General features: G+C 39.1%; 1 protein-coding gene across 23 annotated transcripts in view; it reads right to left on the reverse strand.

The window, feature by feature from the left end:
- Positions 1-16,257, reverse strand: part of ank1a (ankyrin 1, erythrocytic a) — a 76,792-nt gene extending 60,535 nt beyond the window's left edge. For 21 of the 23 annotated variants that reach the window (XM_020705914.3, XM_078952988.1, XM_023958449.2 and 18 more), the window contains exon 1: positions 15,898-16,239. In XM_020705914.3, the coding sequence (XP_020561573.2) occupies positions 15,898-16,023 (126 nt within the window). In that variant the 5' untranslated portion in view covers positions 16,024-16,239. Of the gene's footprint in view, positions 1-15,897 lie in introns of all 23 variants that reach the window. The other 2 variants (XM_078952985.1, XM_020705902.3) reach the window with 1 other exon arrangement.
- Between the last annotated feature and the right edge of the window lie 7,851 nt (positions 16,258-24,108).

Genomic DNA, 24,108 nt, shown 5'->3' on the forward strand with positions numbered 1-24,108 from the left:
TATTCACTTAGTAATTTCTACACATGAGGTTTGGTGCATAACAGCTCTAAGTTGAATAACATAATGATCTGACAGAAAAGTAATTAGCTGCTCTCTTTAAGCAGTTTACTCCCACAAAGATGAACATTATTCATTCTATGACAGATATGGCAGAAACAGACATGAAAGAGTTTTAAAAGATTAAACTTCATGAAAGACTTTGTGTTCATATAACGACAGGTATATTCCAACACTATGGTGGTTTGTACAGTCAATGTCTTTCAGTCTGATATTTAAAAAATGGTGACATCCATGTGGACTTTAATGAAAACACTTTATTTCCTAAAAAACACTTGAGGTCCCTCTGATGTGGAGGCTTGAGCAGTTGATCTGTATAACGATAACATTTCCTGCCCCTAAACCTGTAAACTCTCATCCTCCACTGTCACTATACATCTAAATTAACTTTCAGTCTCCATACTCAACTAAGAGGGGTCACATTCTCCACTGCTGTGCACCTGGGACCAGAAAAAAAGAAAGAAACACTTCTTCTCACACAAAGCATGTATTCTCATCCCACATACCAACCACAGAGAAGTCCTTGACACTCAGTGAAACAGGAAGGTAGCACTTGAGTTGGGGGTTTGATGTGTGAGTGGTTCAAGGAGGTTGTCAAAGCGGAGGACATTCGGTATAAAAGGAGCATAAATGGAAGGGCTGGGGTCAGTTCAAGGACTCAAATTAAGAGAATAGCAAAAATGCAAGTGCCTTAAAACTAGAGACTCAGAAGAAAGTTGGAAAAAAAACGACAAAAGAGAAGAGAAAAGTTTAGACATGATGAGAGTGTACATTGTAAGTGAAGCTGTGGGTGAAGAGTGTTGTCAAGGGGAGCGAAAAAGCAGAAAATGAAAAGGTGCTGTGCTGTTGGCCCTGCTGAGGGAACATGTTTGAACAGAGAAGCTCCCTGTGGGAAAACACTTTGGCAAACTGAGGACAAAGTAAAATTACTAAGAAATTGGCTAAAAAGAATTGATATTTGGGATCAAAACTAGAAAAAAAATGGCCCAACAACAATCTGTTCAGTGTTTTAACAAGAAATATCAAAGTTTTGGTACAACAAAACAACCTTTTCCATAGTTATTAAAGAAAAAAAAGCCACATTTGACCCCATTATATTTTATTTGTTGCACAATTCTTCCCAGAAAAGGCCTATGGGGCAAATATGACCTCAAGACGACTAAAGTACCTCAAAGAAAAGTTTATCAGCATAAAGAATAGTGTATAACCAGAAGCAATGCCTTAAAATAGCTTTACTCTTTATTGGCTGCCATTTTGAATAAATGAGGCATAACAAGAGGGATGAACTGCATAAGAGGTCAACTATATATCTCCCATCTACCATCAATCAAAGACATCTTCGTGTTTTGTTGGGCTTGCAGTTTGAAGACTGTCGAGAGTTCGCAGACACAAAAGGGAGGCAACCATAGATGGAGCTTGATGTTTCATTTCTATAAATGAGCATTTTATAGTTTTAAATAAAAAATGTCCGACAAACAGAAGGGGTATTCTTGTAGCAGGGCTTCTAAAAAACAAACATGCAAAACAATAGCTGTTTTGTTTTATAGACAAATGCCTGTAAAGGGAAAAAAAACATTCAAGATTAATTGTATTAAAGTTTGCAGAAATGTGTGTCACTGTCCATGGTTCTGAATTTATAAACACTTAGTGAATAAACTACAAAGTTTTCTAAACATAGTCTCCAAACCTCACATCTCAAGACTTTTTCCATGATGGAAACGATGTGGAACCAAAAACAAACTTTTTTTTTCAAAACTTCTGTTTTTTCTTGTTTTTCTGAAGTGATGAGGCATGTGGATTTAAAGTCACACCCTAAAAACATTTCTGCAGAGGCAAACAAATCACAGACAATGCAGCAAAAAATAATCATGTAAAAAAATAAGAAATTACTATTGATGAGGAAAACTGATAGATGGAAATGGAGAGAGTAATTTCAGCAACATATAATATACTCAAATAAGTAACTTTCATGCTGGTGGAGAGGCTGGGTTATAAAAGTAATTTTTAAATTTAGTTTAGGTGATTTAAAACAAGTGCATAAAGTCTATTGATTAATATATCACTTTTGTCAATTATTGCATCAGTCCTGGGCAAACTACATTGTGTGTATGTATTGGTCTTAATTTCTAATGTAAACTTTGACAAACTCAAGAATGCAAGTTCATTCTGTGTTCCGTTAAAACACTACTTATGTGAAAACTCTAATGAAAATAGGTAAACCTATATTATATTAAAAAAATATTAACTTCATTCAACGTTGTTTCAATCTTAAAACTGGCCTAAATTATGGCCATGTGATAGTGCAAATGTATTGATTCAAGGTCATTGATACTCAGTCCAATTGGTTAGATCTTCATTGATGCCTTCCCATGAGGCCATGCCTCTAGCATCCTCAAACTATAATAGCGACGAGTTCTAACATATCGGAAGAGTCAAAAATACAGTGGTGTTAAATGTCTGGTAGAATCACAGAACAAACTGAATTCAATTCCATTTTATTTACATAGCCCAATATTACAACACAGTTGTCTCAATGTGTTTCACTAACTGTACAAACACTTCTTTAAACAGACTAAACTAAACTGGGCACCCCTGCCCTTAGACCCTCCTTCTTAGGAATAATAGTAGAAACATGACTCTTCTTACATGTGACCTTTAACTTGAAGGAGATGGTGCGGATGTAGCTCACTAACTGGAGTCCATGAAAATTATTTTCTGTAATCTGCTTTCAGTCAATATGAACCAAATGTTAGATAAAGGGGGTGTCTTTATCCCATATCTACTAGGGTGTTGTATTGTTTGCCTAAAAAGAAATTCTGCAGCACGGTTCTGAAATATGGGATGAGCTGATTCATCTCTTTATTAGAAAGCTGCACAATTCTTTCCCCAAAATCCAAGGAAAATGATGAGATAGGGGCTAGATTGAGATGATCAGTAAACAACATGTAGAGTGATTGTGATCCATTTTGCTTAAAATAAACTATATGTGTACAGATCAGTGATACAACATTTGTTTTAGTGATAAAAATGACTCCCTTCTCTACATCATAAATATCTGCACAAACCTGAGAGCTGCAGGAAGGAACTCACCTCTCCTGCCATTAAATCATTTATGACCCTGCAGTGCTGTGGACCACACAGTGCCAGACCTGCCTCCACTAATCTGCATCCCCACTTTGACAGCAAGCACACGCACCACTGGACTCCCAGTTTTAGACTCTGCAGTAAAACCTCTCTTCCTTGGCAGCAATTATGAATGCTGGTGTGAGTAACTACACACTCGCAAACACCAAGACAGTGGGAATTTATGTGGGCCTCCCTGTCCCCAACACCTGTATCATCTTCAAACGTCAGTGGCTCTAAAAATATGACTAAACCTCTTCTGCAGAGTCTCTCATAATCAATCAGGTGTGTCAATACTTGTGAGCTATGAAGGGGGTCGAGCAGGGGCAGGTCAAATGCAATCCTTAAAGATGTCTTTCTCTAAGATAAGATGCTCCTGCTGTCGTCAGGTGCTACTCGCGAAAACTGTCTCCATGTGCAAGATACAAATGATTTTTTACATCTGTAAAAGATTTAATTAAAAAGGAAACCGTAAATAATACAGAAAGTGTGTATATAATTATTTACATGGGCTATCAAGATATGCAGGTGGAAAAAATCTAAAAGTAGTAAAAGAAAAAGTTGGAAATGCTCTCTTTCAATCTGTCAATCAAGTTCACAATGATTGAACAAATGCAGAATTTATTCATGAATAACTTATGAGTCTGTGCAACAGTATTGCAGAGCAGCCCTGAACTGAAGCAGTGCATCAAAGAGTGAGGGAAGCACAGCTGAATCTGTGCTGCATGCTCAGCTGCTATCTGGGGCAATGCATGACTTTGATTCCTCCATGAAGGAACTGCAGCTATAAGTCTGTTACACCTTCCAGTGTTTACTGCTCAGATACTAACAGTGAAGGGAAAGGTAACTAAGACCTGACTTAGGTCTGGCCAGCAGAGGGAGCTATGACCATTTGAGTTCTTTTCTTTTAATCCACCAATTCATATACTTTTAGGATTACCCCCCCCCCCCCCCCCCAATAATAATATAAAATGGCAAATAAATACATTATTTAAAGAAATTGGTGCAAACATGTAGCCAATGTTCTCAAACCCATTATAGCCTTAAACCAAATTTGTTTTGTAACCCTTGTGCTATCCTAGGCACAATGTTGGGAGTTGGGTCATCTAGACCCACTAGACAGTGCGCTGAACCTTTTTTCTTCTATGATTTGTGATCTTCACTGGTGTCTATTGATTACATGAAATCTTTCCACCTTTATCCACCTTTGTCATGGTTGGAATAACACGTCAAAGTAAGGGTGGGGTCATCTAAGACAGCACAAGGGTTAAATATATATTTTTGGTATTTTCTACATTTTACAAACTTTTTAGAGAACCAGAACACACTCTGGTAATGTCTATGTATTCAAAATGCAAAACACTGACAGCCAAGCGTTTATTTCAGGCCAATATGAAATAAAAAAAATCAATTTGAGTCAACAAAACTGCTTCCTACACGCTGGCCACACACACAAAAAGTTCAGCTAAATGTTGGCAGGCTATGCACACATTACATAACAAAAAGCTTTGAGTCCAAGAAAACAAGAGTAAAAGTGGCAGTGAAGAAAACATAAAAAGTTGAAAATAAAAAAACAACCAACAATAAATGCTAAAGTCACCACAATGTAATAAATTCAAACTGCCATCATATTATATCCTGCACAATATGACCAAGAAGTTCAGACTGAAGCATTCAATGAAAATGTGAACAAAGTGCTGATCACAGCCTCACAGTGAGAGATGACATGTAGAGAAAAGCGAGTAAAAAATAAAGCAGATTCAGTTTCACACAATCAGCAGAAAGTGAGAGTGAGGAAAACAACTATGGAGTGGTGGCAAAGGATGTGGGACAAGAAAACCGATGAATGATGGGAAAACAGCAAGACTATGAGGATCCTTAGCTTCCTGGCCAAGGGTAAAAAAATTGGATCCAGGTAAAAAAGAAAAACAGAAGAACATTGAAACACTTAAATTCTACAACAGGTTTTTACATTCATTTCCTAAATTAAATCTCGTATTTCTAAGAACTTCTTATAATTAACAATCAAGGATGATGATCCAAAAATTCAATTGAGGGCCTCCATATTATCATTAAAAGCCAGTAAGCTGCTCATGTTAAGTGAGAAAAGAAGAATTTCTACAAACGTGAATTAAATGTGAAAAACTTGCAGCTGTACCACAGAAATGTCTTTTGCACACCCATAATGGGTAATTTGTGAACAATTTGCAGCTTTTCTTATTTTATGGAAGTTTTCTCAAATTATTATATAACAAGGATGTCAATACAAAAATACTCAATTTATAAATACTGATTTATAGTTTAATATACTTGAATCTCAATTTATTTTTTAAACTTCCATCTTAAACTTGTTTTGTTTGGGAAAATACAGTTTTTATAATACCAGTCATTTAAATGCAATGAAAATAAGGAACATTAAAAACTACCAGACCCTAAAAATGGATTTATTGATATGACAAATCAACATTAAATATTCTAGATAAAGCTTGATTTTGATTAAGCTTTTTTTTTACACTCAGCACCAGCAGAGATTAAGATAAGATTAAGATACTGAGTAAGATACAGATACAAGAAACAGTAAGATACAGAGTAAGATACTACTAAGGAATTAAAGTCGATGTTTTGTACCAAACCAAAAGTATGTTTGAGGGGTTATTTCTGTCAGTTTCAGAGAGAAAATGTCTTGTAAAGAAGGAGACATGTATGTAGAACATGTTACTTAAAGCCCACAGACATTTTTTTTAAAGATGCACAAGTGTTTCACAAACATTATTCACAACTAAAGCTCTGTCTGCAGAAATGCAGATGCCAAAGTGGCTGTGCTCTATGCTTGGACAAACATTCCCTCCATTACCAGCAGAGTAACTGTCCTGCACTGCCTCAGGCTCACCAATATAGTCATCCTCACTTTCACTGCAGCATGGAGGGAAAGGATGAAAGACTAGGAGATGCAAGAGTGTAGAGAAAAGCAGCAGAAAGTAGATGAGAACATGATTAGTGAATCAAATGCTATGTAGACAATATCTGACTTCACATCAATATCCATGAATAATTCACCAAGAAGACAATATTTTCCAATCCACCAGTCTCTTTGTAATTCTCTGACCAATTTACAGGAGGAGGAAGGCAGATTTTGGCTGCTGTGACTTACTGTCTAGCAAGTGTGAGAGGTGTAACTTTAAATGAAATAAAAATGAGCTTTTAAGTCAGGTTACAAAGTTGGGAAATCACTGCATATATTTATAGTCACTGGACCAACTGTTGGGGTAGAAATTAAAAAAAAGTGGGGAAAATGATCATTCAAAAAGCTAAGAAGCTGCAATGTTTTCTTAAAAAAAGCCGTCTGCTTCACATTAATAAATAGAAACACTAGATGGCGATATCCACCCTTATCACAGATCAGCCTGCACGATGCTGACTAAGGGCTGGCTGACAGTAGATGTGTGTGCTTTGGTCTACATAAATGTGTGTGTACATGTGATTGGTGTGGTTGACCTTGCAAAGCTGCCGCATGTTCTCAGCTTCTCCTTCCCTTTGAGACATTGTAGTTCTTAAGAAGAACAGAGCCTCTTGTTTGGATCCAAAGACGTGGTAAAGGGAAGGGAGACATGCTAAGGGCACTGTCACAGAGAATCACTGAAACTTGTGTGGTCAAAGTAGATGTTTCCACATCTGTCTCCCCAGTTCTCGTATTCTCCTGTCTATTAAAAATGTAGCCGGCTGAAGCAATAAAAGTGACCGATGCTTTATGCCCCCTCCTTCCTCTCACTGTTGCTCACTTAATCTCTTTAAATGTGAATCCACAATGTGAAGCGCAAACTCAGGAAGAGGGAGGTGTTAAGAATCCATGATCTGGCAGTGTTGCAGTATGATACAAGAAACTGCAGCACAGAAGGGGATGGGGTTATAGTCTGTACTGAGGCAGGAGGATTGATTACAGAAGAGAGGAAGAGAGGGGAGGGGGGCAGGGGGGTGGGGGGGGGGCATCAGGCTCTAAGTCTGCCTAAGAAAAATCTCCAGGGTCAGCCAATTAGATGCTAGGTGACACCAGCATCCCGGCTAGCTAGTAAACTGTGTGCCACGAGACAATCCACGCGTTTCACTGAAGGAATGAGCTCACCGGCAAAAAAGCACTCAAAGAATAAAGGGACAGAAGGTGGTAAGTTATGCTGGGATTTCTGTGTTCTTGTCATTCTGAACACCTCACAGATCCTGCAATAAAGGGTTATAAATGGAATTATTGCAAAGAGTCAAAAAAAATGATGAACCTTTAAAAGAAAATTTGTTCAAATATAAAAAAAAGAACTACTTTGCACACAGATATTTAACTTTCCTTTTAGGCTCAACTCAACTTCGCTTTTCAGTGAATCAGTAGAATTACTATGTAAAAATGTGGCATTTTTAGACATGTGACCTTTCTCTGGAAGTTACAATCCCTTTCTGTTAGACACATTTTAGGCTAGTTAAAATGACTGCTCTGAACTTACGGGACATGCCTTGTGTTTTTTTCTTTTTTTTTCATAGCCAAGAATGAAGTCTTGATCACAAAATCTGTTGTTTAATTTGACAAATATGAAAATGCAAAGGTGGGATGATCAGCTTTGCAAACGTTAAATGTTTCATTGCTTGTTGGATTGATGGACCAAATTCAATGTTTTTGTTTTTTTAAATTAAATATTGGCCTAGCAGATCAGCATAGGTAACACACATAACAAGTAGCACAGTATGGTTGTAGTTTTTTCACAACCAAATGAAACAAATAAAACTAGACAAAAATAGAAAATGACAACTCTATCTTCTTGCTTAAACAGTGTCATTTTTAAAAGCCAGTGCACTCTTGACTGATTAGCTATTTAAACAGAGAAATAAAAAATTGAAACTTTTAGTTTGCAGTGTCTGTAAAAAATATGAAATAAAGTCTTTAATTTATTAATTTTTTGCCACACAGGAGTACAGAGTGAGTAGAAGGAGAGCACTCACCTTCATTTTATGTGTTGAAGGGTAACTCTAATGTTATATTCAGCACATCCAGACCAAAAACAAAGAACTAGCCTTTTCCTACTGGGTGAAGCATTTATGTTGTTTCATTTTAGAATATACAAAATTCCCCACTGGGGAAAAGGGTACAGAGTCACCATGGGGTCACCCTCACTCCTCTAATATTTCACCTCTCTCTGCTCCCATGCTTCTCTGTAACTGTACCTTTGGGCTGAAATGTTTCCGACTGCACACTCGCACTCAATCATAAACACATAAGCTCCTTTCCACACAAATACAAATCAATCCATACTTGTTCACCAACACATAAGTCAAACAATGTCAGTTTTAGCATGCAATCATGCCCAGCTTGAGAAGAAGCTTCAGCTTTTGTCAAAATCTACATTTCTCAGAGTTGAGAAAAAAGGGCATCATATATTATTTTAGTCTCGTGGAAAGGTAAACGTCAGAAAGCGTACAGCGTAAATCCTTGACTGCTATTTCGGTTTAGCTGATTTGCACCTAACTGTGACAAATATTTAGGGTAAAGCTAAAGCATTGCAGACTGGACCCAAACGGAGAAAACAACTTTAATCCAAGAGTCTTAAGCTTTCCAGGCAGGACTCGGTTCCTGATCATCAAATTCTGCTAAGCTTGCTATCTCACCTCCTGTATTTTTCCTCTTTCCTAACTCATCGGCAGAAGGAGCTTAAGGGAAAACAGCTCGGGGTGGATATTAGACACCCAAAGCTTTGTTTTTCTCATATCAAGCAGTCCTAATATCCTGTATCAAAACCCTATCAGAACATACCGCCTTATTCTTTCCTCGTCTCTTTTATTTGGACACGAAGACAATCCAATTCCATGAACCTGATCTCTCCATTCTTGATTCAAGCTGTTACGTAACGGCCGCACTATCAGAAGAGCAGGAGATTATTGCAATCTGCCAAGGACAGAGATCGAGAAAAAAGATGAAGAGAGGGGAGGAAAATCCGAGGAAGCCCCTCTCAACATGACACATCAGTTCACGTGTTTTGGAAGAACACCATGATTGTGCCAATCTTAATTCATGGCACAACCGTGTGTTAAAGGAAATGCTTTCCTGAAAGCATCAGACTCTTCTGTGTTATTTAGCGACACTTAGAGTTGCCAGCCAGGAAACATAACAAGAGACAGTCTGTATCTCCAGGTTGTCAAGGATTATGGAAATCAACCCTCATGCTTTATTTTATTTGAACAAAATCACATATAAAAGGCTGGGCAGGTTTATTTTAGCGTTTAAAAAATTAAAAGCTGCAGGGATAAGGAAAGTGACAACACAGTGAGATGGCTTCATCAACAATTCAAAGAATATGCTGAAGCATCAGAGATTTGAATAAGCCTAGACCCCACAGTGTAACACAGCTGCGTATTCAGCTTGTTTGGTTCTGATTTATTTTCTAGGCCTTGAAAAAGGCAAAGATGATGCTGTTTGAAAAGGAAATTTTCCTTTTTTTGTATTAAATTACAATGAAAATGATAAATAATCTTTTAGTTCCTTTCACATATGGATTGAGGTTATTTGTGGGTTGGTAAACAAGACACATCCTTGTCTTCTTTTTCCACTTTAAGTAGAACTGGTTGAAAACAACTGCCAATGCAGCAACACTTGTCGAACAGTCCAGGGCTGGACCGTAGAAAGTCCTTTTCCCTTCAAAATGATCAACTGCTTCAGGAAGACCTGCTGAGTCATGAGCCTGAGAAGCCAACACAATGCCACCTGGGCCACAGCGCATCAAGGACGAATGAAGACAAGTGAATCTTCTGCTTCACCATAACAAAGAAATTTTAATTAGCAACAATTAAACCTATTTTCAAAATACTGACAACACCATTGTAGATTTTAAGTTCTACTGTTTTTGTTCAGTTGCACTAACTCGACCCTAAAGGCGTTACCCATCCTGAACCAAAAAAGCAGGTATTTGTTGGTTTAAAAAGCTGTGTTCACATTTTTTATGCTAAAACTACCTTTTTTTATGTGTGTTGCAGGAGAACACATTGTTCACATTAAAGGTTTACCACTTTCATGACAGGATACTGGATTCAATATTAAAATTCAATATTATAAAGAAGTTCGTACCTAAAAATTTCACTTTAAGAAATAAAAGCCGAGATTTCAGTCAGACTGAGTACCATAGCCTGCATACACATATCTGACCACTCTTTCAAAAAGACGGGCCACAATCCCAGTTTGCATCTGATTGTTGAGAATGAACTCTTGACATTTTCCTCAACACTTAAGCTTTTTGCCGTCACTATTACCCTAACCTGCTTTCCACTTATTCTGCAACAAATCCCCACAATTAGTGGTTCAATTAGCTGCTTTTTCATGCAAGCTCAACATGTATTATGTGGGACACAAAAACATGGTATAAAACATCTTTAAACAGTCAAACAAAATCCATGGATTTTACAGCGTTTTCCGTAGTCAGAAGACAAATGCTTCAATGTACATAACTGCGTTACACTTCCTTACATTTTTCTTTGTACTGAGCTTCAATTAAAATGAGTAACAGTTGTTTTCTACACATGAATAAAAGCTGCCATTGCAATGTTGGATTGCACCTTCTTTTTTTTTGTGAAGGTTTTAATGGCGTGATCTTTTTTCTTGAGGAAAAGTTTCGCTTAACTTCTTAAGACCTGGCGTCTACATTTGTGGACATCATCTTTTGGGTTATATTACCACAGTAGGTAATCCTGCTCAACTGGGGCCCTGTGGCTACAGGTGTAGAAGGTTAGCTAAACTATTAGCTCAGGTTTTAATTATTGACTTGTTGGCTGTTTGGATGCATTAGGGATTTTTTATTTTAAAAAGTTGCATTTATTCTACGTGTGCTTTTTTAATTATGATTGTTTTGTTTTTTTCAGAGACTCCAAATTAGGTATGTGCGATTTATTATAACCTTTTATGTTTATTCTTGCTTGTGACCACTTCCAATGATCATTTTCTGATCCAGCTTCCACAAAACCCAGTTCAAATGTCAGTCTGATGAGTAGAAGTTCTGAACCAACTATCCACTAAAGTCAAGCTATTACCGGTAAATCTCTCTAATGCCAAAATATAAATGCAGCATTAGGAGCAGATTTCTGATTTCAGGTATGTGACCTTGACTGTGCAAACTGGAGTAGGAGGTGGAAACATGGGATCAATAGTTTTCACTATGCTGTCAAATGCAAACATTTCAAGCAACAGAACAAGGTGCTCTAAGCATTTTTTTCTCTTGTCCCAGAATCACCATGTCAGAACCCCCTTACAGCAGCAGTTAACACACACATTAGGAAAACTTGACAGTGTGTTCTCTACTCCCAAAGAAAGAAGGCAGAACAGCATCATGTCAAGGTCTGTGAAGGTCAAATTGCAGCTCATAATTTCCATGATGCACCAGCCATCTTTAATCTAAAGTCTGGAACACTCTTTGATTGAACAACAACCACAGTCAGCCAGGATGGTCTGGATATTTATTAATTGTTCCAGACCGTGTTGTGATTTTATTGATATATAATATAATTTCAGGCATCATATAATAATATAACTCCAAAAGTAGGGGTAAGAATATTCACAGGACTAAGTCTTGTGAAAAACAAATCATTTATAATCTCAGGAGGATTTTATAATCAGGCATAATGTAGTTTTATTAACCTGTTGATTTAAAAACTAATAGTACTATCAAGACACTATCAAGACACTGCTGTTAAGGCATGGAGGGTAAAACTATTTGGAAGACAGACAGTGTCAAGGCTGGAATGCTGATCCACTGCTGCTTCCTCTGGCTGATGTGAACATGAAGATCGAGGACAGAGCTCCTGGACCACACTTTTATAGCTGAACTGATGGCTGACCAACACAGCCACATCATCCTATGTTAGAACTGCTGTTTCAGGAAGCCTGTGCAGCTGCTTTTATCCTAAAGAAGCATTTTCAATCAAAACACAAGTCTCTAAAACATTTTATATAAACTCTGGCTCCAACATTCAAGGTGAGAATGTTCCTCGTTTATGATTCAGAAAAAAATTACTTTTAAAAAACACACTTTGTTTGACAAAAAGATGTAAAATTCATTCTCACATGCCTTGTAGTTGGTAGCAAGGTATCTCAGTAAAGCTGAGTTGTTTGATTTTATTGAACATCACAACATCTGGTGAAATAAATCTAACCAGCTCAGATCCATCGCAAAAAGGTGATGATGATGTGGAATTTGCTAAATTCAGGCTTGTGGGTTAAACTGGAAATACAAATGAAGTGTTCAGTCAGTCAAGCAAAGCATGATAGATTGTAGCTTGAAAAAGAGATCCCCAGCATTCCAACAAAACTAAAATAGAGTCGTTTAAAATAAAAAAAATCCAATCTTTGTAAAGACAAAATTCAACTACAATGATATGAAAGACTAAGGATATTTTTTTTTCCAATTTATTACAAACTAAAGGTGGATTTACAAGCGGCTGAATCGTGATGAGGCATAATTTTTTTGCGTTTTTGTTGTTTTTTTCAAATAATGACAAAATTGCCTTATGTGTGCTGCATTTTTTTAATTTTCCATTAACATGAATTGAAAATTAGAAAGAAATATTTTTTATTGTGTCCTGAAACACGAGCTGAAAGAATGAAAGGGGAGGAGGTAACTATCTTTGTCCCTATGCTAAGTTTCAAAGGCATGAGCCCAAATAAAGCACAGTAATAAAAGACAAATAAAACAGTGACTTTAAAGTTTTTGTCTCCTCTGACCTTGTGGCAGCATTTCATCTGAATAAAAAGTACACATTATAATAATACCATCTCGAGGTTTCACATTTCTGCCCGTCTTCATACTTCAGGATCTCAGTCAGCAGGTAAATGCTTAGACCTCAAACTATCTTCAGTAAAGGGAAAAAAAATGCACATGCAGAATGGAGGTAAAATAGGTGCTGACTGGGACAATGAGGCGCTGTTCACAGCCTGACAATGCTCATTTTTCAGGAGGAGCAAACTCATCAATTAAAGTAATTTGAGGACAAAATCATCCACTGCTTAGCAGTTGACCTGTGCTGTACACTACCTCAACATCGTGAAGCCAATTAAAACAACACCATCATCCTTTGAAAGGAAAACTGTTCCTTTCGAGATTGTGAACATTTAACAATAAGACTAGAACAATCCTCCCCAAACAGGGAAGGATTTACTTATTAACCTTTTAAAGCAAGGCAGCAAAGTGATGAAACAACTCTGATAAACTGATACCTTTGAAGGATATTTTTAAACAGATGCCTGAAGGATAATCCCAGCTACCACTATCAAGAGGAAACCATTAAACCCCACTAACCTGACAAACCTGATACTAAAAATGTATGATTTTATTTATGATTTATAAGTAAAAGCAGAAACATTTAAGTTCACAAGATAAAAATATTCTGTGAAAACAGTATATATATTTTTTTTTTTTACAGAACTTGCTATTGCACTATGAATAAAAGAAAAGAAAAGGAGCTTGATTAATCAATGAATAAAGTTTAATTGGTGTCTGAGCCAATCGAATCAAACTATGCAAAAAGTATTTCAAAATGATAGAAATCAATTATAATCAATATCGGAAACATGATAGTAACAAAAAATGATCAAGCCATGATTCCAGTCCAATGTGTGGAAACACTTTGAATTTTGCAAAGAACTGATCATGCAGTGTGGTAGAATGTTCTAATAATATTCCCTTTGGAGTGTTTTTATGTGGAAAAACAGCAGTGGGCCAAACTTTAGGAAAGTAAAATATAAATGGATTTGTCATTAATTCTTCTTTACTCATTTGTTTGTACACATATTTAATTTACACTTGATTATTTTGTAAGAAATACAAAGAATCTGGAAAACGTCACCTGCATTGTTCAGTACCCAGGTATTTATCTCCAAGTCACACTGGTTGAATTTTTGGCAAAATATGTCCTGAATCGATTTTAGGTCAGTGAATCGAATGGATCTTTTAAAATGAACCAATATCAAATATGAATCACGACAGCAACCACAACTTATCATATAAATGGAATAGTTGTTAAAATGTATTGTTACACCCCTAAAAGGAAAATTAACCCCATATTGGAGATTAAGACCTCATAGTCATAAATATTAATTGTGAGAACAATCAAAAACTGTAAATGATGAGTATTACAGATAAAGTATGGACTTTCCCAGAATGTGAACTTGGGGGTGAAGGGGCTCCCAATATTCAGATGGATGCCAAGAATAGTGATCAAGGCAGTGGGTGTTCAGTGACGAACAAATAATAGAGGCAAATGCAACAATTGGTTTGACAGTCTGACGATTTGCAGACACCCAGCCAGTCAACATGAAAATTAAGGAGTGCACAATTGAGTTCATAAATTCCATCAGGCTTTAGAGAAGATGCACTAAAGACAGGATGTTCCCAATGTTAAGATCTGCTCAAAGTAAGGTACACCAGACCCTTTGAATCAAAAATAATCTCTGTCAAAGTTGGACTGCATTAGCATCGTGCGCAGAATCCTCATCCCAGCCTCTTTCACACGATCAGAGCTGCAGGCTTTCCCTTCTTGGACCTCAACTTTCACACATGTACACACTGCAAACACACATTCAGATCTGCACACGCACACAAATAATTGAATCTGGTTCCTTAAATAACACCTAAAGGTTTGTCTTTTACAAAGCTTGTGGGAAAAGAACATGATGGGACTTGAACTTAGAAATCAATGAATTATGTCAGTAATTGCAGACAGAAGAGAATCCAGAGTAAAGGGCTAAACCTTTACCATCAAATATTCTCAGCATAGATCAAAATATAACTCCTCTTGTCATCTTTGAGGAATTTTTCCTCCTCATAATTCTGCTTAATTAGTTCTAACAGCCTGGATATGCACCGTTTTGCTCTACCTCTGCTCTCTGGGAAAAAGGGAGCTGTACTGCATTTCTCTTCATAACACTGTCTCTACTGCATCAGCATCAGATTGGTTTACAGCCAGCCTGGCACAACGCAGGCTCACAGGGAGGCTACACTAAAGACCCAATTTACCACCAAAACATAATCTGAGGATGACTCATTTCCATCAATGAGTTGAAGTGAAATGCGACAAACGGCCAGAGGAAGAATGGATGATGCGTCCCTGCAGCCGGTGACTGACGGAGGAGAGATTTACAGTTTACAGTGAAGCTTGCCAGGCGTCCAGCTCCGCCTGGCACTTCTCATTCAGACTGAAGCCTGCAGGTTTTCCCTGCAGTCATTACAGTGCCTCACAAAGGAGGGGGAAAAAATAATAAATCGGAGAAGAGAATGGTGTTGCAGAGACAAGCAAGGTTGCTGTCCTCGTAGATTAGTGTGTAGTGCAATGTAAAAACAAAAATCAAGAAAAGGCACAGGAGAGAAGAGACACGCAAATAGAGTACCCCCCCTGTCTTATCTGAGGGCACAGACAGGACAGTCATAAAGCAGATACAGAGCAGTCAAAAGGAGTAGAAAGCATGCAGTGTGTTAAACTGTTTCCCTGCATCTGTATGCACATGACATACAAGTGTGCCAAGGAGGCTGTGAACACACAGTGGAAATGACGGAGTTTCCATGTGTACCCTGGCACCTCTGACATAGCATGACAGAGAAAAAGTGGGGGGGGGGGTCTTAAAAACATTCCTGCAACCCCTCCCTCTCAACCTTTCTCCCATCACCGCACCCCTAACTGCCCCCCACCTGTGAATGGTCCCAGTACCTTGCGTTTTTTATCCCGTGAGCGACTCCTCTTTTTAACCCTCTCCTCCTCCTTCTCTTTACGCTCCTGCTCCAACTGGGCTTCTAAATCCTTGTTTTTGCGGAGGTGTTTGGCGGCTTGTGCCATGGCGTTGGTGGTGAGGGTCTTGGCGCTGGTGGCGTGTCCAAGGCATAAAACGCTGGTCTGCGGGTGACAGCACTGTGACTTCTACCTGGTGTGGGCCAAACACTGCTGCTGTACGCTCCTCTGTGGCCCTGCAGAGTGTGCGAGCGTGCTCTGCCTTTCCCTCCTCCTCCTCTTCAGCAGTGCAGTCACACACACCCCGGCGATCCTCAACCGTCTGCTGTGGGATGCTACCGCAGCGCAGCTCCCTTTCTCTCACTCCCCTCCCACCCTCTTGCTTCGATGCTTACCCCTCTCCCTTACCCCCCCCCCCCCCCCCCCACCTCACTTCCTTTCGTTCATTTACTCGGCTGCTTCTCTCTCTAATCTCATTCCTGCCCTGCACAGACAACAAGGGGTTAATAATAGTGAGGGTTTAAAAACAGTGAACAAACAGGTTTGCCTTCTTGCCCCAGGGTTCCTCATCTCTGCATCTTCATTCATGTTGGGGAATGCTTTAACTGTCCCACTAAGCAAAAGAGCATGAAAAAATTTCAAATCAAAGATTCTTTCGTTTTTTCTTTTTCTGCCTTTATTTTTACAGTTTTTACAGATCTGCTGTGTGCCAGTATGCATGGAATCAGTTGAGTGCAAGGAAAACCCGTCATCAGCACAGCCAATCAAACCATCAATCATACTTAGATGCACACGCACACACACACACACAGCATGAAAGCCCTGGACATAAAAAAACCACCAAAGCGCATGGAGGAGAGAGAGGAGAGCTGCTTCTCGTCTACAATCTCACTCAGTCGCCTTCCTCCTCCCTCGCTACTGTTCAGATGCTGCAGCAGACAGCATCGGTACCAATGCAAAGATGTTGGTGCAGTGTGCACATTAGAGTCAGTCTGGGAGTTATAACGGGTTACTTCATGCCACTTTCTGACAGTCAACTGTAAAGCACCATCAAGAAAAGATTTGCATCTCTGATGTTTATTTAGTCCAGTTGGGCTTTTTCAGATTATCTGTACTTTTCTCCAACAAAGAGATGTTATAAATGCATATATCAATAATAGAATAAGGTTACAGATAATGCACAATATGCCAAAAGCAAGTACACCGAAAAAGAGTGCTAATGGAGTCGGCACCTGTTTACTTGCTGTGCCTCCCTCTGGCTCTTGCTCCCTTCCTCCCCTCCTGCTCTCCTCTCCTCCCTTTGAAAGTGCTGACGCAGGCAAAAAAAAAATCCTTTAACATCTCTGTTTGCCTGGCTCTTCATACATCACACATACAGTTCACACTGTTACTGCAGAAGTAAAAACACACACATATATTGTACTTGCCAGCATGTGCTTCAGTGAACGCCTACATGCATCTACAAAAAAGCCATTGAATCGTGTGATATCAGTATTCTACGGTCACATCACATGCATTTACTTTTAAAGATCTTCAAAGAAATGGTACAAAAGTATACATCATTCAGGGTTATTTATTGTCCTATATTTACGATACGTATTGATGATTTTAATCAGCTAAATCATTTCTTAAAGAAATAGTGTATAGTTGAACAAGCTCACATGTTCTTCTACTCTTATGATGACCTCAAAGGTGTTTTTAGCCGAACATACGAATTAAACTTCTTATCTAGAACAGCCTTCTTCTCAAAAATCTTTTTTTTTCTTCTGCACCACCATCAGGGCTTCCCCTGATCAGATAGCAGCCATCTGTATACTGCAGAATACTAATGAATTTTAGTGGTGAAATAGCCTTCTGTCTGCCTTTTGCTACTATACAAATCACTTGTTCAAGTGGTCTGGCAATGACACAAACCAACACAAATACTTATGGTCTGACAGCTCTTTGGCAGTAGATCTGTCACAGTATTGAACCCCCAAGGGAAAGTGTCAAAATGAATCACCATGAGAGCATACAGCAAAGTTTATAAGAAGTTTTGCTAAGACCTTGTGCCCATTGGAAATGTCCCTGCTAATGGATAAACGAAGGGGTTATCTTATCTTAACATTTAACAACAGCATTCTACCATCTGTGAATCTTTTGTTTAGGAAGAAGCAAAATAAAAACATTGGTATTTCAGGTGTATTTTACCATTAAGAAGCTAAATTTTTTGCTACATTAAAAATACTTTTCCCTGTGATATTACTTAGCATAAACAAGCTGCTGATAAGTGGCCACATCAATCCTGTGATCTATGTGAGCAGTGATAAGTTTTTTGCAGAGCTAACAGACAGCAATATTTGTATCAAAAAGCCTTTTCCAGTCTTTTCACAAAAACATATTTTTCCAATTTATTTAAAGGGTCTTTCATTTGGGCTTTATTGTTGATCATGTTCTTAAAGTCCAACTCAGAAAAAGGTTTGCAAAATCTCATTAAATTATATCACTTAAGGTCATTGTCGTGCTGCAGTCAAGCATGCAGTGAGACAGCACCAAGGCTGCTTAGAAGAAGAAAAGTCCTTTCATTTTGGCTGTGTACCAATTATTTTTGGTAGGGACTCTCCATGAGCTTGCACATAAAGAAGAAACAACAACTTTGGAGTCCATACTGGAATTCTAAGACAAACACGTCTGGTTCTTCTTTTTGAAACATATAAAACCCCACGGAAGCTTGTATCTGTTCATCTACTGTGATGGCCAGCAGCAAATGGATTGCCATTGTGAGGCTCCTGATGGTCACCTTTACTTGTTGATTCCAAATTTTTTGGGGGGGGATCTAACGTAACTCACTTCTAGTTTACAAATGATTGGTGGGAGTTACAGATCACAGACATCTTCAATTGTAAGTATATTCAGACATATTTAGCTCACACTTCACCGCACACTCACATACCTGCACCTTCAGTATCTTTCCATATTAGTTTTTTAAACAAAGTCTTCTGGCTTTTAGCATTAATTGTTATACTTATTGTGCAGGTTTTAGATGTCTTCTAAACAACCAATAATGCAGCAATATGAAAATGATTTAATCATGCAATATTAGTATTAATTGACAAAATGACATGTCAATTGTGATTGTGCTCTTTTCTAAGATGTTACTGCTGACATTCAATTTCTCTTCGCCCTTAAGTCCCATTGCTCTTAGTTACACTGAAGATTAAAACTTTTAAACTGTTGTCATTACAATTAGGACAATGACTTGAAGGCTCATCCACCCACCACTTGTTTTGTATTCTGTAAAATGTCCTCATCCCAACACCTGATCAAGGAGGCTCCAGGTGACATTTCCCAGATGTATAAACACCTCAACCATTTCCTCTTAATGCTGGATGATACCACTCCAGCGGTCCTGAAAAGCGCGGGTTTTCCTGCCAAATCATTCAAAATCCAACCGTACTTTAGCCATGACCGTCTTTGATACTGCTACAGACTCGGTTGAGTATACAGAGTAGCTCTTTTTTTGTATAGTTTGTTGTTGGGTCTGTTGGGATGTTTACTCCTTTAGAAAAGATTAGCAACCATCTACAAACACCCTAGTCTTAAAAATTATTTGTCACCTCAAAACATATTTGACAAAAATTCAGTAGAAACATCAGCTGAAAGGTCATTTTACATTTTAGCACCATTTTACAGAAGTTAGGTGAAAATGGTGGAACATGGAAAGAATACAAGTCAAAGATAATATTGATGTAAATTAAATGACAGCAAGGCTGCACAGAAATGGAAAGATCTCTTTTTTACTGTACAACACAAAGTAGAAAACAGTTATCAATTTAACGTGGATTACTCATTTACCATCAATTCACAATCAAAGTTGTCAAAAGCCGCAAATGTAGGAAGCAAACAAAAAGAACCTGGATTTTTATAGATCCATTTATTATTTTTAGACTTAATTGGTATGGCAAAGTTAGCCACAATAAGGAAAGAACAGGTTCCAATGATTTACTTTCAGAACAACTACTTTATCCTGTGCATTGGTTGTTGTGATAACAAGAGATACCTCTCTAAAAGGTATAAATCCTGGAGAACCAGAAATCAGAGCTTACAGGATCTGGCATCCCCTCCTGACCTTTCATTCCAAACTAGGGCTCCAAGCACAAGTAAGATTTGCCCTTTTTTATTATTTTTATATGTCTTGCGAGTAGAACTCCTGACATTCTTAGGTGGTCCTGCCTGGAACACAACAGGACAGACTGTGTAGACCTGATGGGGGGGGTAATGCCTGAGCTCTTTTTAGCGTGACGGCCAGCACATTAACCGCTCCATTGCTCTTCTAAAATCAGTGGATGGAACATGACAGACCTCCCACCTCACCCAAACACACACAAACCCAGGGTATGTGTGATGGGATGTTACAGTAACTTTTAAAACCTATGTCTAGCCCAAAAGATAACACCAATTATTAACTAATTTATCATAATCTTCATTTACACATTTAACTGGTTAGTAGCTTAGAAAATACATTGCTCTGTGTTATGACTTTCTTTGGTACAAAACCGCCGTTTTCATTAAATTCCCAACCCAATCATATTTTAATCTATTCTAAAAGCATTGCCAGTGGTCTTTTAATCATGATTATATAATTTTTAGGCAAAAATGAAACAAAACAAAAAAAGCAGTAGTTTTCTAGGACATAGTTTCTGCAGAACGGCAGTAGTTCATTAGAAATTCACCACTGAGTTGTTGGCTTGAATTAAGCCCGCTCTAATTTCCATTCATCCATTTGTCTTCACTCTCTCCCACCAAAAGACAGGCCTGCACTGCCTAATCTAACATTACCAGTGCAACAACAGTGGCGAGCGAGCAATATTTGATCCATCCAGCCAAACAGCTGGGAATTAGACCTTAGCTCAGACGAGGAAAACAAAGACGTACATGGATGTATTTGTCTGCAAGTGGATGCATCAGAATGGAGTGGAAGAGGGAGCCTGTAGCCTGTCGATTATAGTTTGTATAACTAAATGCCTTATCCAACTGCATTTATTCGTCTGCCCCTGATTAACCATGAGTTCAATAAAGACTTAATCAAAACATGCAATTTTGAGTTTAGTTATCTTTATACATGTACTCCATTATGAGTAAAATGCAACCAAAACATGTTTAATACACCAAAAACACAGTGTTTATCAGAGTGGGTCTTTAAAGCTTATGACGGTTTCAGAATAAGTATTGTCTGGGCAAAAATTAAACATCACAAGTGAAAGCAAAAATTAAACATCACAAGTGAAAGTCTAAATAGGTGCTGCAGCATTTGCCTGTGCTGCTCATGTTGAAAACTGCCCATCATTTCCAACAGTTTCCAGTCTGCTTGCTGGCGTTGCTCCACACCCAAGAGTGAGATACAGCATTTTGCAAACCCATGCAATCCTCTGCACTTTACACTAAAGCTTCTAGTAGAGTTATCTTAGCATCCATGTTAGTCACTCAAAGCAAAAATTGAATCGGGATGAACAAAAAAAAAAAATGTTCTGCAATCACAGAGGTAAGAAATATCACCCTTTACAACAGTATGAATAAAAATGAGTAACAAGGATCCCTTCTGAATTTCCCTTCTAGGGCTAAATCATTTATTATACATGACTATAAAAGGTAAAATATACATTAAAACAATAAAGCTCTGAGAGAAAAAGCAAAATTGCACCCTCTACTGATGAAAAGCTCCCACTGTAACCTGAAGGGGGAATAGGAAATTCATTATACAGGGTTCATGTTCAAAAATGGCAGATACTGATTATGGTCGTTTGAAAGGCTCTTATCACATGAATACACATTAAAAAACAAACTTCAGTAAAATGTTAAAAAACAACAATCAAACTATCGTTGAGGCAGATGAGAGACGTGTGGCAGAGCCTACAGCAATCCATACAAGTGATTACACAATGGATCATCCCACCCAACGTGGATGACAATTTTGTGAGGAAAAGTACACGCACACACACATTTTCACGTATACACATAAAGCTCAACCCTGCACTGCACCACGCAGCCAACTCAGAGCAACTCCACAGGACTGCACAGCTCACTGCTGCTCCTGTGTGAAAACAATGCTTTCAGACATGTTCCACTTCACAAACAATGGGAGCATTTAATAGTTTTGCAACTATTTTATTAATGTAAACATCTGTTTACTGATTTATGAATTTCATCTTGACGAAACCAGAAAATAAGATTCATAAGATGTTGAAGCTCTCTTGCAAAAATGTCTCAAGCAGGTCAATCAATAACAGTTATGCAACAATAGAAAAAATCCGTGCAGCCTTTTAAACAAGATACATACTGTATATATACATACTACATTGGAGAATGAAACAGAAGCAAAAATGAAAAGCAGCTTATTCTAAACAAAGGAAGCAATTTGAACAAAAACAGAACCCTACAATGAGGACAGACTTAAACATTAATGAATATTCGAAACAGAAAAATATCGCACTCTACATCTGTTATACCCTTTGAGTCCTCCGGTAAGAAAGGAGCATACAGAGAAAAGATGTAATGCTGTTGAGTCCATATGTGAACACGGTAGTGATGGAGCAATTTTATAAGGTTTCTCAGGGCTCCCCACCCAACAAGCACAGTTAAATCTTAACACTGCAATGCCTGCTAAAACAGCACCACCATTACTATGTGCATGAAAGGTACAGTGGTGGACAAAATTGTTGGTACCCCTCAGTTAAAGAAAGTCCACGGTGCTCACTGAAATGACTTGAAACGTTTAAAAGTAACAATAGATTAAAATTTATTGAAAATTAAATAATCAAAATCAGCCATTACTTTTGAGTTGTTGATTAACAGCATTATTTAAAAAAAAACAACTAATGAAGTAGGGCTGGACAAAAATGATGGTACCCATAAATTATTTAATAAGATTATTTAATTTTCAATAAATTTTCAATAAATAATTCAATAAATTGTTACTTTTGAACGTTTCAAGTCATTTCAGTGAGCATTGTGGACTTTCTTTAACTGAGGGGTACCAACAATTTTGTCTACCACTGTACATGTTGGTTAGGAAAATCAAAGCTCATCGATGTAGAAGGAGGATTATTGTCTATCATTTTCATAACTCTTTGTATTGCTAAAAAAACAATTTTAATAAATTGGAAAAACAAGAAAAAAATAAATATAAGTCAACACAGAAAACTGCTGTTTGATCATATCAGCTTGGAAAAAATGTCAGCCCAAAGTTCAATTATCTTTGAAAGAATTCAGTCTCTCTGGTCTCCCATAGCTAACTCCATGACTTAGAGGCTGGGGGGCCTGGTCGTCACTGCTCCTTGCCTTTCTGCCGTGGTTCGGGGTGGGGGTCGGGGCCTCCGGTGCCCGGTAGGGGGCGGTGGGGACTCCGTTGGTCGGTGGGTTGGGTCCGGTGCCTGGGTGGGGCGGGCTGGGGCGCTGCGCGTTCTTCTGGGCTTGGGTGTGTGTGTGTGTGGGGGGGGGGGGTTGAGTGGTGGTGGTCTGGCTTGGCCTGGGGGGGGGGGGGGGGGCAAGCCAGACCAGCACTGGCCAAGCCAGCCTGTGCTGGGTGGCGTTGGCGGGGGCCCTGCTCGTGGGGGGGGGGGGGGGGGATCCAGTGGCGCTGGATGGGCTGCCCATCTACACCTGGGGCTGAGATCAACCCTTCCCTGGCTCTGGGACGGGGCGGTACAACCCTAGGCTAGAAGCCAGGGATCACATCACACCTGAGCCAGGGGTGCCCGTGTCCCTGTGGGGTGGGTTCTGGTCCTTGCCCCCGGGTGCTGGGCCTCACCAAATTTCCAACTGTGGCCAAGCCTGGTCGGGCCATTTTTAGAAAACCCTCGTGGGCCCCCCCCCTTTTCCCCGGCGTGCCCCCTTCCTGGGCGAGGGCGGCTGGCCCCTGCCTTGCTCCTTTCTGGACCAACCGTGGGCCGGGTGAGTGGCTGCCTGGAGCGCGGAGCGGGTCTCCCTTGGGGGATCCTGGCTCGTACCTGGGGTTGGGATGGGGGAATGCCCAGAACTCCTGGGTGGTGATGAGGTGCTCATCTGGGGCTGTTGGCACCCTTCTCGGGTGGGGCCCGGCGTTGGGCCCTCCTGGCGTGGCGGGGGCGCTGCTCTCCTGGTTGGGCTGGGGCGGCACTTTCATTCCCCCCGTGCCTCCCTGCTCTCTGGCTCTGGGGGCCCCGCGGCAGTCCTGCT

Source organism: Oryzias latipes, chromosome 9 (genome assembly GCF_053564925.1).
Source record: "Oryzias latipes strain Hd-rR chromosome 9, Olatipes_Hd-rR_3.1".
Taxonomy (NCBI): Eukaryota; Metazoa; Chordata; class Actinopteri; order Beloniformes; family Adrianichthyidae; genus Oryzias; species Oryzias latipes.